The 14,873-nt window shown below is 45.8% G+C and overlaps 1 protein-coding gene across 1 annotated transcript in view; it reads left to right on the top strand.

Annotated features, from left to right (window-relative positions):
• The window catches only part of EBF3 (early B cell factor 3), a 107,265-nt gene extending 99,588 nt beyond the window's left edge, over positions 1 to 7,677 (top strand). The window contains exons 13-16 of the mRNA XM_026036217.1: positions 296 to 473; positions 1,681 to 1,869; positions 2,389 to 2,478; positions 7,553 to 7,677. Coding sequence (XP_025892002.1) covers positions 296 to 473; positions 1,681 to 1,869; positions 2,389 to 2,478; positions 7,553 to 7,644 — 549 coding nt within the window. The 3' untranslated portion in view covers positions 7,645 to 7,677. The remainder of the gene's footprint in view (positions 1 to 295; positions 474 to 1,680; positions 1,870 to 2,388; positions 2,479 to 7,552) is intronic.
• Positions 7,678 to 14,873: the final 7,196 nt, after the last annotated feature.

Genomic DNA, 14,873 nt, shown 5'->3' with positions numbered 1-14,873 from the left:
GGAAGAATAAAGTGTGTGTTTACAGTTTTCACATGAGTAACAGCATTAAACTGCAATTTTTGTGTTAATTTCTTTATTTCTTTATGCTTATACGCTGACATGAATTGTATGGCACTTCAGTTTGTCGGAATGAAAATGGAGATCTCAGTTGAAACGAGCAGCAAAATCCTCCCGTCTACTATAATTTCCCACGAATCTCTTCCATAAATTCTAACATTATTACAACGCGGAGCGTTCTCGCGCAAACAAGTCGACTTGCTAGTAATTATTTTCCATCTCAATTGTATCTTTGCAGGAAATAATCCTGAAAAGAGCAGCTGACATTGCCGAAGCATTGTACAGCGTGCCCCGCAATCACAACCAGATTCCCACTCTAGCCAACACTCCTGCTCACACTGGCATGATGGGGGTGAACTCGTTCAGCAGCCAGCTAGCAGTCAATGTCTCGGAAACATCACAAGCCAACGACCAAGGTAGGCGGCGTTTCAAGAGTTAATCCTTCTCCTTGTTGCCCGCTTTGGGACGGGGTCTATTAATATTAGCTGGTGTCACCGCTGGGTTCCACATCCCTTTTTTCCCCGCGTAGTCGTTTGCCTCATCATGTAAGGAAATGTCGTCTTGAACTTTCTGATAACGTGGAATTCTTCTTATTTTTAGTTTACTGTTATCCTAAAACATCTGCAGGGGGGAAAAGAATGGCAAAATGTAGAAAGCTCTGGTTTTCACAGTAAATATGTCGTGTGTATGTTTGGTGTAAAATAAGCGTGTATCCGTATCTCCACCTATTTTTGAATATTTACACAGATAAGTCGAATCTGATGTCTGTGGTTTTTAAGTATTTTTTATATATAAGCATATATGTGGCCTACATAGGTTACTAATAAAACTAACGGTTGATTTAATTTACATTTTGTGATTTAAAATGCATATAAACATATTGCGTTTAAAATTAATCTTGATAGTGATGAATGGCATGAAACCAGGTTATTAGGTATGTTGAAAAGCCGTATATTTTTGCTTGCAACGAAATTATTAAATTGATTGCTCAGAGAGAAATAAATTGTTGTTTAAAATCCCGATCCTGCTATATTTCCTCTTACAAAAGATTAAGTCTTCTAAATGCATTTCCAAGCTAACAAGCCTTATAAAATCCTGTATTTGGTCTCAAATCAGTTTTCACTGATGACTACACCTTGCGAAAGTGCTAGCTTGTTGTTAGTATGAAAATATCAGCCATAAAATGCAGACCCCGAACCAGCCTCTTCACGCGAAATCCCTGCAACAAAAAAGTTGTTGTTGTCAGCTCTGGCCTTTGGAGGTGCGGAGCGGCTGCACGCGCGAGCCGGGGCTCGGTCCCAAGCAGGAACCGAGCCTGTGGGTAATTGCTGCTAAAGACAAATGTGGAGGCAACTGACAGAGCTGGATCGAAGAGAGCTTTTGTTGGCTGTCCGTGCTAAGAGGAGAGACAACATAGAGTGCTCGCAGATGATTTAAGTAGGCTTGGCGTGATAAGGTTATCTGAAGCTGCAAGAGTTGATAGGGCAGTAGCAGACAACCTAGAGCGAAGCGGTGCAATCAATTAAATCTGTGTAATATATGCTGCATGAGGAAACCCCCCAGCCCTAAGTTTATATTACCAAATAACATGATTTTTTTGGGGTGGGGGGGTTTCTAACACAGTAGGTTACAGTCGCAACACAAGCAGTGTTTCCCCGCGAGGATACGTTCCGAGCAGTACTCCTCAGCAGTCCAATTACAACACAGTCAGCAATAGCATGAATGGATATGGCAATGCCGGCATGCCCAATCTAGGTGTACCAGGTTCCCCTGGATTTCTTAATGGCTCCTCAGCTAACTCTCCTTATGGCAGTAAGTGTCTATTTTTGGTAACACATCATCATGTAGATTCATATTTACTACGAAATCAAGTACTTGCATTGTGTTGATTTGCTATCTTGTGAGCTACTGGATAAAAGGAGGGGTGACTCTGGAGGCTGGACGTAAAAACGAATATGATAAATTGATCTGTTTGTGCCATAATATGATCTCAGATAGAGAAAAAATTGGACTGCGCAATTCGTAACAAAAGTCCAACACAAAAGAGTTTGCCTGTTATCCAGAGAGTGGCCAAGCCAAGGCATTTCATTTTTTTTTTTAATATATATATATATATATATATAAAATATATATATTTTAAGAGGCAAGGCCCTATCACTCTCTTTCTCCGTGTTTGCCGTGCAACCCTCAATCTGAGTCCTGATTATTTTTGCTTTATTGCAGTAGTGCCGTCAAGCCCTACCATGGCAGCCTCTTCGGTCACCCTCCCTTCAAACTGTAGCAGTACACACGGCATTTTCTCATTCTCACCTGCCAATGTCATCTCTGCAGTGAAACAAAAGAGCGCCTTCGCTCCCGTTGTCAGGCCCCAAGCCTCTCCTCCACCGTCTTGCACCAGTGCAAATGGAAACGGACTTCAAGGTGAGCCGCGTCTCTCTCCATTCCCCACGCGCTGCTTCGCGGGGCATACGCTAAAGCCGGGACTAGCTATTTGGGAGAAAGGTACCTGGCCCTAGCGTTAGGTTTCCGGGGCTCTCAGTGGTGTCATAATGATGCAAAATGCGGTAGTGCAAACAAAGGGCTGAAATTTTAAGCAAATCCTAGTTCACTTCTAATGCTTCCGTTAGAGAAAACACTAGCTTGCTTTTTTTTTTTTTTTAATTATTATTTTATTATTTATTTTTCCCTGCCATTATCAAACATGAAATTTTCAAGCAAGCATGTCTCCTGGAATGCTTCTTGGAGATTTTTTTATACTCTTTGCATTTCTTTATACATTTTTGGATATGTTTTGTAGACTTTTAAAGCAGCTATATTCCAGCATAATGTGGTGTGATTTCTTCATTTTACATATGCTGCAATAGTTATTTTAAAATATGTCAAATAACGTCATGAATCAGACGAAGCTCTTACTCAGTGAGCTAACCTTGGAGTAACTAGCCATTTGTGCACTGAGTTTTAATGCTCCATTGTAGCATTAAAGTTGTTGCTTCCCTATGTGAATAGCTAAATATTTTAATTAAGGCAGGCGATTCCAAGCTTTTGCTTTTTTTGTTTTTTAACCTGTGTGATTTTATATGGGCAGTGTAAGGGGCCATTTATAAATCATCTGCAGAGTTTACCCGGTCAGCCGCTGGCAGTGGGGCGGACAGAATTACGATGCAGAGTAACTTTCGTGGAGGAATAAAAATAAGCAAAAAGTCTTACTTTTTATGGCATATTTTAAAATTTGAATGATAATGCTGACAGATTCATTAGAATCATTCATCGGGTTTGCTTGGCTGCATTTTACAAACCATGCGCCTAGTTCTGCAGCGCAGTGAATGGAAGTGCTTTGGATCCCATGGGAATCAGGAAGGGCTGCAGACCCCCTTACCTCCGAACATGTACATTTTGCAGCTAAGATGCGAGTATTGCAGTATTATTTCTTCTTTTATTGCAAGGATAGCCATAATATGATAGGCACTCCCAGATAAACAGATGAAGACTGATATTTTGATGTTTTGATGCTTGCTAGTTCTGGATACCCGCGTTTTGTGGCATGTAGCTTAAGGCACTTGAGAGAGCCGTAATCCCCCAGGACTACCTGTCTGCCAAAAATCCAGACCATTTGGGGCCACTGTCTCAAAACTGGAAATCCCTTTGGTTTTTTATTAACTCCTGAGTATCTTGGTCCAAAGAACCTGGCATCTGAGAACTTGTTCTGCAATCAGGTCAATGAAGGGCTGAGGAGCCAGCTACATAAATATCGTTGTAGGATGGATGATTTTTCTTTTATAAAAAAAGGGAATAATTAGATTAATACTTCAGGTTACTGCATACGTGGTTTTAGTTGAAGCTTTGCTGTGCTACAGTAAGTAAAAAACTGCACCATGTGTAAGCGATATTCTTAGAAAAAGTCATCCCTTCATCCACTCATAAAATAATCCAGTGTTTTTTTATTAAAAAAACTATCGTAAGAATTAAATACTGATATAAAATAAAATGTAAATTTGAAGAAGCTATTCTATAGTAGGACTTACATATATATGCTCATTAACATTTTGCTATTGCTTTACTTTGAAAAAAAAAAAGAAATTATTGGAAGATCTAAAGTAAAATGATCTGAATTTCTGTAATTACATTATGTAAATAAAGGGCTTCCCATCAGATTTTCAAGGTTTCAGGTGCTTAAAAGATCTAGATTAATGCAAAGTAGGATTTTCAGAAGAATCTGAGCCAGCTAAATGCCCGGGTCCCTGCAGACCTCAGGTGCCTGATTTCCTTTGGCCCTTCCAAAATAAAATCAACGTGAACACATCTTAACCATCAGGTACTAAATGTTTTTCCTGTAAATAGCCGGTGCTTTGCACCCACCAATTCCCACTTTGCTAAGCAGGTTGGGAAGCTGGTTCTAAAACTGAGGCCTAACACTGCTCTGGACTAAACTTTCTCTGGACTTGGATAGTCCCATGAAGGTCTAAGTACTCCCTAAAACCCCTCCGGAGGTGCTGCAATCCAAGCCCTGACCCGGGGCCATCCGTGAGGAATTCCCTCCTGCAGGTGCTGCCAAAAGTCCAAGGATTTCTGTGTTCCGTGTCACGGAGACCTTAACCATTGCATTGCAGGGCTGTCCCTACCAGCGTGGGCCTTCGGAGCTGCTCAGGCTGGAAGGTGTTTGTGGTTACGGCCCTGCAGATGCTCCGGTTACTGGTTCAGGAGCCAAAGAGAAAATGAATAGAAGTGTTGATGTGAGAAAAGGAGAGGTGTTTCCCTCGCCCAACTGAAACAGCTAAACTGGATCCTTTTGTGCTGAACAAAATGACCTAGGGAAAATAGCACGGATGTCTCTCTAGTCTGATAATTAGAACACCAAGTCCCAGGTTTGTGACAAAAAGTTGAATAATTTATGCGTAGTACAACTGCACCGAAAGGGGAAACCGCACATTTCCTCCGCCTGTAGTACCACGTATCGTGATAGTTAGGGTGCTCTAATGGAAGGTAAAATATGTGGGTTTGAGTCCCCTTGGGCTGAGGAGAAAATCAAATTGCATCTGACATATCCTTGGTGAGCTCCCTAATCACCCGAGTAGAGAGGGCCCATCATTTCTTTCTCTCCAACCAAAGCTATTCAGTTAATTCAAACTGAACTCATGAAAGGTTTCAGGATGACAACATTTCACCCAGCTGTCCTTACAGATCTAAACCGGTACCTTGAACCGAGTTGCAGCCAGGAGTGAGTGGCAGGACAGGCGTTCTCTGGAATGAAAATGTCATAGACTTCCCTCATGAAGCATCACAAAGTAAAGCCAGCAATGCAAGAGCTACCTATTTATGCTGCATTTGACCTGTGTAATTATTTGAGGGATTTCTGCTTCATTCTTCTTTTTTCCCTTAGTCATTTGTTGACATTGAGCCCATTTTAAAGTTTAATTAGCCTCTTTATGAACACTGTACAATCACCTTGAGACTTTTCTGATCAGCACTTTTTATACATTAAAATAAAATATGGTATTTGGGGGCTACAGTCCAATGCAGCTACAGTTTTCCGGTGATCTTCAAGTACAGAGCCTCTATTTTATAGCTGGGGGTGAAAGAGTTGAGTAACAGCTAAGAAAACGTGCGCCCATTAGGAAAGGTCACAGCTATTTAGTCAAGTGAAGATAGAAGTCAGACCCCGTCACCACTATTGCTCTGAAGTTTTTTGGGGAGGGAGGTTAACCCTTTGGTTTATGGGCCTCAATAGACACGGTTTATTGTTAGCAGACAGGGTCTTCTAATCACAGAGAAAGGTTTCAGCTCTGTCACTGCCTGTTGCGTTGCCCTGTGCAAGCTCTGTTGGGAAACAGACCCCAGGTGGCCGTTTTCCACCCCATTTCAGGGGAGCGGATGGACCGCACTATTTATTGCGAGCAATCCAAAGGGAACAAAGGGAATCCAAAGGGAACCTCCCCACGCAGGTGGGACAGGGGAGAGCGTGGCCAAACCCGCGTGTCCCTCCACACCAGGGCAGTCTTTCTTGAGGAGCTTTGGGCAGCGTTTTGGCAGCTCTCGCTAGGTAGGTCAGGTATAGGATGTGTCTGTGTGCATAGGGAAAGAGAAGCCGTTCTTGGCACGCTGGAGATGGGGGTGAAGCAGGAACAGGGCTGTGAGCAGAGCTCCCCTCTCCGCTGTCTGCGGCTCTCAGCCGGGCTGCTTTGTGTCCGGTGGGATACGGAGCACATGGAGCTGTAGTTTGGCAGCGTCACACTAAGCGAGCACTGTCTGAGCACAGCACACTGAAACATGGCCTTCCAGGCCCCCAACATACTGTATTTTAGGACTTACTGCTACGCAGAGAGGTCTACCCAGCAAAGGAATCCCTTTTTGTTTCTGAAGCAATGCAGATTTTAAGGAGGGAGGAAGCAGCACCAAAGCGACGAGGCGCGAGCGCAGTGTCACGCAGGCAGCCGCCGCAGAGCTACCATGCGCTTGGTGTCCTTGGTGTCACGCTCATGCTCCCTTGCCCTTTGCGTTGCACGTGCATGTGTCCCACGCCAGCGCCCGTCATCCGCAGGGCCCGTCGCTCGCGGCGGGACACGGCCCCGTCCCTGCGCTGCCGCACGCGGGATCGCCCCTCGGAGCAGGGCGACAAAGCCGGGCTTTACCCAGCTCAACGCAACATCTCGTTGGCTTTGCCTGACTGCCATTAGACGGCCTGTGATCAGACACTTAACTACTTACATATTTAACAGCAGGGCGCTAGAGTATGGGTTCATCAGGGCAGACAGCTTTTCCCTGTGTAAAGCAATGCATATTTAAGGTATCGAGTATATTTTTTAGCAAGAACGTCCCGGCTTGCTGTAAGGTTAGAAGTGCAGTATGTGTTTAAAATTCAGTTTTCGATTGTAATTTATTTTTATAGACGGTGAAAGATATTGCACTCTGGTCAAGCTTTATGATTGTAATGCAGAGCAAAAGGTTCTCTGTATTCTTTTAAAGTTGCAGTCTGCTTAATTTTCTGGTCTCTCCCCAGATGAAACTATTAAAAATATTATTAAAAAACTAGCCACCCTATTTTTCTTTAAGAAGGCATTTGGTATCAATTTGCGCAGCGAGAAATGTAGTGGTGGAATTGTGCAGAAGTTCGCGACTGTCAAGCATTGCTACTAAAATAAATACTGAAATAAATGTATAGAGCACCAATTTTGCTTTTTCCCCTATTGTGCAACAGATGCAATTCACAAATTTAAAAAAAAAAATGGCTTAAATTAAGAAATTCAGATTTTTTTTCCAGAAAAGTTACGCAGTGGACGACCCAAATTGTCCCACCTCGTAAGCCAATCATGAGATTGCAATGACCCTGCGATTAAGTCCAGCCTATTCCTACCACCAACCACGTGCTACGAATTAAAACCGCTTTGCGCACACGGCTCCTGGAAAAAAAATCTGGACGTTGTATCTGCTAGATGATTCTTGGAAGCACCGAGTGAGCTAGTCTGTCCTGACCAGTCCTGCTCTTTCGTACTTTGCTTAGAGTGCTGGCAGAGCACGCTCCTGTCTGCTTGCCGCCAACCTCCGAGACATAGCCTCTGTGTCTCAGCATCATCTGGATACAGACCAAGATGACGGACCCTTACTGATCTGAACTCAAAAGAGTAGGCGGGTACTGTACTTTGGGCTCACCTGTGGGGATGCCGATGCTGATCTCCAGAGCGCTTGGTGGTTGTGTCGCAGCATAGCAGCACCCCAGCACACGCTGCGCCCCGGGGGCTTGGCAGGGGGCCCTGCAGGGCGCGTTTGGAAGCGGCCCCAGCCCGGGGGGCGCCCCGGGGACGCTCCCCTCGGGGACGTGCCGGTCCCTCGGGGTCCCGGGGACGGTCCCCGCGCTGCCCCGCACAGCCCCCGCGCGGGGGTGGGGGGGGGCCGCGGCCGCCGGCCCCGCTGTCGCCCCCCAAGCGGCCGGGGGTCCCCGGAAGGGGCTGAGCGGGGCTCCGCGAGCCCCCGCGCCGGGCGAGCGCCCCGAGGGCGCCGGCGGCTCCCGCCGCGAGGGGCTTCGCTGGGAAGTGGAACCTCTGCCCAGGCCGGCACGCTCCGCGCCTGCGGCTGGGGCAGGAGCGCAAGCCCGGGCCCGTGGGGCGCTGTGAGAGCCTCCCGCGGGCCGTGCGGTGGCCACGAGGCGCCAGGGGCCCCGCGCGGGCCGCCCCGCGCCCCCGGGCCGCCCGAAGCGCGGCGCCGCAGCGGCGCATCCCCCGCAAATTAACGCGGTGCAAATTAATGAACTGGGAAATTGAAGCTCACATCGCTACACGGACAAATTTATTAATATCTGTTGTACATAAGTTAATGAGAAACATCATTACGGCAAAAATTAAACAACGCTAAAATTAGAGGCGGTCTAAATTATCTTTCCAGCAAGGAGTTACCTAGCGAGAGGCGCAGAAGGTTTCGGCATCTCGGTGTTCTAAGTGTGCAAACGAGACAGGAAGGGGCAGGCGGGGAGGGGCGTTAGTCTCCGGCCTTGCCGTGCTCAGGCCCTCGGCTTCGCTCCCGGCACCGCCATTCCCGTCGGGAGAGGGGTCGGCCGCGGGTCCGTGCGGGGCGCCCGCCGCGGGCCCCGCTCACCTCGCGCCTCTCTCTCTGCTTCTCTTGCAGCCATGTCCGGGCTCGTGGTGCCGCCCATGTAAAGTCACCCCCGTTTCCCCCCCCCCCCCCGTGCCGCGGCGCCCCCGGGCCCCGCGCGACGCCCGCCCACGGCCACGGCGGCGCCCCCAGAATCCGCAGCCCACCGCCGTGCTCCGAGAAAGACTCTGTTTAAAGATTTTATTTAAACTATTAAGAAGCTACATGCCGACCGACCTACTTCTTCATGAACAATTCCATTTTATTGACTGAATTTTTTCTCATGTTTTCACATTTCTCAGTCCTGGAGAATAAGGAGAAAGCGACGCCTATTTTGTATAAAGTTTCTGATTACGTCTTGGCTATGTCTAGTACTTGCTATGTGTTGGGAGAAACTTTGTGGATGCACCGTTTTGGTTATCATGAAACACTGAGGAAAAATGCCTCCGAACATTTTTCTGTACTCATAACTAGATTCACAATGGTTGTGTATCTCTATAATGTGAAATATTTTTTTGTGGTGGAAAAAAAAAAAAAAAGGGGGCCAAGGAGGTTATGAGCCATCAAACTGGAAAAAAAAATTAAAAAAAAAAAAAGGATGAATATATGATTAGAAAATTGGGGCGCGGGGGAGGGCGCGGGAGGGTTTATCATTGCTTAACTTCATCTTAATGAAATGGAACTTTGTAACTTATTGTAGTTAGAAAATGTAACTTTGATATTGAATTCTCTTGCCTTCAACAAGCACACTGACAGAGAAAAAAAAATTGCTACTGTCTGTTGGTTAAAAAAGAAAAAAATATACTTCCACTGCTAGAGCTTCCTGTTAAGCAAGTGTGATCTGCAACATTTTTTCAACTTTTGCTAGCACTGTATACTATTGCATTCTTAGGCTACTGTGAAGTCTATGTTTCTTGTACCAGAAAATTGTCCTTTTGACTTCTAGATCCTTCTTCCCTAATGTGTTTTGTATGTGGTTATAAAATTGTAGACTTTTGTGATTTTGCCAAAGTTGTAGCTAAATATTTATACACTTGTCTTGAATTTTTTTCAGATCCACTTAAATATTTAGAAAAGCAAATTTTATTCCTTATGAAGTTTATAAGGAATAAAATAGTCTTACTCATCGCAACACTTTCTTTCACGTAAACACTTGCAGTCACTAAGGGAATTTATTTTGTAACATATCAACTATAAATATTGTATTTATCTTTGAAATTTTGTATATTGCTTTTCATCATTTTTTTTTTCTTGTATGTATTGGTTTTCGTCATGGCCTGGTATTGTGATGCTGAGAATAGCATTAAGCCAAGAACAGTTGCCTTCATGTTTTCCTTTTGAATAAATCCGTGTCCGTACATTTCATTTGTACTCCATAAAGTTGCTATTATTTAGGCTTTCCATCCTTTTTTTTTTATTACTTTTGAGGAAAAGTCAAATTCATTGTTTATTTTTATATTATTTTTAAGTTATCAGAACAAATAATTTTGAAAAAGAAGTTGTTTGTTGTATAGTCAAATCAAAATTGTGCCACATGGCTGTAATGAATACTAGTAGAATATGTGCATGTGATACAGCCGCAACAGAGATGAGTCTGTTTTGTGGTTGGGCTCCTTTCTTTCTCTCTTTCTTTGTTCTTTTTCCCTTTCTCTCTTTCTTTGTTTCTTTCTTTTTTTCCTTCCTTCTTCCTTTTTTCCCCCTTCTTTCTGTTTTTTTTTTCTTTTTTTTTTAAGATTGTAAAAAGTCATTTTTAGCTGCCACCCATGACTTTGCCACATAGCTGAACTGTGTTTACTGGAAAAATTCAGAGGCCTAAAGTTTAAAATAAAATTCACTTCTGATGTTTTAATTAAAATGTTTGCCACATTAACTTCTCTGATGCCTTAAAAGTGAACTTCTTTGAGGACCTTTTGTGCTGTTTTATCACAGGCTTACACCACAGTTGTCAACCACGACTTCATTTGGGTGATTCCTGGTGTAAAAACAAGCAAACAAACAAACAAAAAAGCACAAACCTGGTGTATAATTATATCACTCCTTTATGTGTCTGCTTTCTGCTGCACTCTGCATATTCCTGCACTGTTTAAAAAAGATAATGGTTTCACGTGAAATCAGGATCATACACAGACTTTAAATGTCTGGGGTTTGTTTTTTTAGGTTTCTTGGTTTTTTTAATGGAACTTTTTGTAATAGACCCATAGATGACTGTACTTTTTAAACTGGAATGACCTCCTTAGCGTCTCGTGGCTCGTAGTGCCAAATCCATAGGAAGAAATGTTGAGTTTTTTTTTTTTTTTTCCTTTACTTTGCACTAGATAGTTTGCAAATGCAGCACTGCAAAAACGTTTTGCAAACTGCAGCAGAATTCAAGTTGCAACCAAAAAGGAGGGATCAAATTTTTTTTTTTTTTTCTTTCTGGGCAAAATGCACATTTTAGTAAAGCGTTGATTAAAGGGTTTTAACGAATGATACCATGTATCACAGGTGATAAATGTCTCGCACATTTATTTTGTGATAACCGTCAAGGCTTAGCTAAGTGGAAAAGCCTGAGAAGTCACTTTGGAACTGAATTGCCTCAGTTGCATTTTGTCGGAGTAAGGTTTTGCTCTACGCAGAGGTCACGTGTACATGTTAAGAAAGTTTGCAAGTTTCTTCATAACTGCAATCTGTTTGTGTTTTAGATTACTTAGTCAATGCACTCATCGCTTCATCGTCTCCAAACTGAAAGCTTCACTAAATGGTAGATTTTACTGTTAAAGACCCTACAATAAGATTGTTTTATCTGTACATTTTTTCATATATTTAACTGTATAAAAAAATGTTCATTTTACACAATATTTAATTAAAGTATTTCTTGTCTGTGAATTTCATTTTTAGTAATTTTATCTGGTTTGATTATTAAAAACTCTGACAAAACACCAAACCAAAAGCGCCGCCGCGGGGGTTTCATTTCCGAGAGCCGGAGCTGGTCCCGAATCCTGCGGGAGAGGGTTAGGATGCTGAACCTGGACCTGGGGCCCTGTCCCCGAGGCGCGGAGCTGGGACAGGGCCAGCGCGTGGCTGCTGCGGGAGGGAAGAGGGTTCTTGGGGTTTTATTCCACCATTGCCAGCTGCAAGAGGCCATTGCAAAATCCCGAGCTCAGCGGCAGCCCTACATTCATGTCTATTTGTGTGTGTGTATATGCACACAATCAAATCGGATTTATCCTGCCTAATTCTCAGCAGGTAGTGGGAGTCAAGGGATGGAGCGTGGTAACAACCACAGCTTTCCTCATTTACAGTTTCCAAAGAAGGGAAAACAGCCCGGTTAACTACATTTATTTTCTGCTCCAGTATTTCCACACTTTTTACGTTTGATGGCATTAAAAATCCAAAGGACTTGTGATTGCTATTATTTTGCATTGGGAATCGCTTTGCTCTGAGGATGTGTCTGTGTCACGGTTAGATAGAAGCCTCCTCAGTTTCAGCTGAAGCTGAGCGGGTTTATAGGGATGCAGGTCCGCACGATGCCTACGGGCATTATTCCTTTTGGGTGGATTTCAAGGGTTTGAATAACGAGGATCTGAATGGTTCAGCTAACATCCTATGCAAAGAAAAWACTAAAAAAAAAAAGGAAAAAAAAAAAAGAAAAAGGAGGAAAAAAGCACATTTGGGGCCCTGACAAGTCCCAGTGCAGGGTATGACACATCCGTACCTGCATCCTGGAACTAGGGTGCTGCTCTCGGAAACCCAAGGATAAAAATCCCTCTATCAAAACGCGGGGCTGGAGTCTCTAAAAGTATACGCCAATTATTGCAGGGCAGCTTTTTAAAGTCTTTCAAGCTTTTAAAGATTATTCAAAGCACTTGAAATAGGCTTCAATCTAATGCCTCATTTCATTGCATTAAACAGCCTAGTTAATAAAGAATCAATATATTCAAAGGGCAAGGTTATCTTTTGTCTATAAGGGGTGGTGTCATTCTGAACCTTTTATAGTTCAAATGCTGAAAAAGACCTCATGAAATCCATACTCATCAAGTGGGTCAACCGGAGCAATAAAGAGGCCTCGCGGAGAGAGGCGCCGCTCCCACCCATCGCTCACCAAACATCAATGGCTCAGCAGGGCCGCGGCTTTTTCGGGAGAATACACCCGGTTACGGTGTCTATACGCCCGGTTAAGGTGCATATACACCCGGTTACGGTGCACATACACCCGGTTAAGGACGTGGAGCGGCGGCGCCAGGGATTTGCAGCTGGTTACGTGGTGGGTGACCGCGGTGTCGATGCCTCAATGCGAGGCCATGTGCTGATCACAGGGCTGATAAGGGCCCAGCTGCCAGCCCCGTGCCATTAATGCCCTCAATAGCCCGCACAAAGGCGCCGCGACGCTTTATGCTCCTTGAGACAATCCCCCGCTTTACCCTTCAAGGATTTCCTTTATGCTTTTAATGGGATCTAAACTCATCAGAGGAAATCAAACCCCTCCAACCAGATTGCAAATTGATTTTTTGGGGCCGCTTGTCCCGACACAATGCGGCGGCCCGGGGGTTGACGGCGCGGGGCGCACGTGCCGGGAGCGTCTCCAGCGCAGGGGAGGACGGAGGGCGCGAGGCCCCGGGCACGGGGAGGCTGCCGCAAAGCCGAGCGTGTCCGTGTGGTGGAACGGGCCCGCGCCACGCGCACGGGGCAGCGGCGGCTCCAACACGCTGCACACAAGGGCACCAGGGACACGCTTCCCTCTGGGAAATAACAGCTCTCGCTCACCTCTTGCTCGCATCCTGGGAGAACTCGAGCCATGCAATAAGGGGAGAAATGCTGTATTTGGCGCTTTCTATTACAAATGTGTAGCAATTACATTACGGCATTAAATACAAGTGCATAAGCACACGTGTCTAGGTACAATAATGCAGAATGGCTCCCGATAAGCAGGCGGTGGGGGATATTTAGTAAAAATCGTAGCTTTGAACAGTAACTCTAAACCTGTTTGGGTGATGGGTGGGATTTTCTCCTCTGAAAAGAGGTTGACATGCTGAAAAAAAAATCAGATCGGCCAAACAGCAACATTTTCCCCCATTTTAGCCGAAAGCCTGGGGCTGCCCCGCGGTGTTGCTGCTGCTCCGAGGTGCCGCTGGCCCTGGGACAGTCGGAGCATCCCGCAAAGGCACCGGGCACCCCTCAGAAGCGCCACGTGGACACGAGTCCCATCCGGACTGCAAAGTTCCTAAGAGGCGATCTAATTTAGCCATATAAAATCATGAAAGGGGAAGAATTAGCTGATACTAATGAGTTACACCAGATAGCATCATAATTAATTCCTAAAGAGGAGGAGGACACGGGCTGGAGCGAGGGGGAGAGGAGACTGGCCTAGATACCGCGGCGGAGGGCGAAGGGTCTGCAACGGGATCCGAAATGGGAAGTTTTGCGGTGGTTTCTGGTGGCGTCTCCTTCTCCTTCTCTTTCTGTCCCTGCCTCTAAAGCCTCACAAACACCTCGGCGCGCTCGGCTGGCAGCAATGGGGTTTCGGCTCCCTCGCCGCAGCCGCCTCGCGCCCCGCCGCTTCGCCCGGCTTTTAATTTTCCTGAAATTTCCCTTTTGCCCGGGAGATTTTCATATATATAGCGACGCCTGGAAATAGCCTTGGCCGTATCTCGGGCCGCTAAGCCCGCAGGCAGCCGCGTCCTGATAGATGCTGCAGAAATAGGAGTTCGGGGGATTAAAGCCGGGCTTGGCCGTGGCGGCCGCGACCGTCGCCTCTGCCCTGCGCTGAGGTGCCCGGCTCCATCCAAGCCCCTCGCACACGTCCTTGGTTAGCAGGGACGGCAATTTGGGGTAAATTTGGGATAGAAGGAGGGGTCTGCGAAGCCACATCAAGGCTCATCCCGTGGCAGCCGCGGCGCCGGCCCCGCTGCTGATAAATCTAATCCGGGAGGCTGGAAATGAGGCGAGGGGAATTCTGATGGAAATTATGCACCAGCCCTTCGACAAGCTCATAAACACCGCGGCCACGATAAGTTTTTCCATTTTTTTTTCCCCCCGCCTTTCTAAGACCTGCCGCGAGTGTCTAAGCCCGCACTCTAATTTTTGCAGCCCGAGGTCTGGAGATCTGTCACGGGGAGATAGAAGGGAAAGAGTAATTGCCTGGTGGCCGCGCGAGCCGGCGCGCGGGAGCATGCGGGGCCGCCGGCGCCCGTGATTGATGCTGGCCGGAGGCGCGGGCCGGGAACCCATTTTTCCCGTTTTTTCCCCCATTCCTGGCC

This window comes from Nothoprocta perdicaria, unplaced genomic scaffold (genome assembly GCF_003342845.1).
Source record: "Nothoprocta perdicaria isolate Ctin4 unplaced genomic scaffold, notPer1 scaffold_172, whole genome shotgun sequence".
Taxonomy (NCBI): domain Eukaryota; kingdom Metazoa; phylum Chordata; class Aves; order Tinamiformes; family Tinamidae; genus Nothoprocta; species Nothoprocta perdicaria.
Note: the sequence above shows the minus strand (reverse complement) of the source record. Positions and strands in the feature narration are given on the sequence as shown.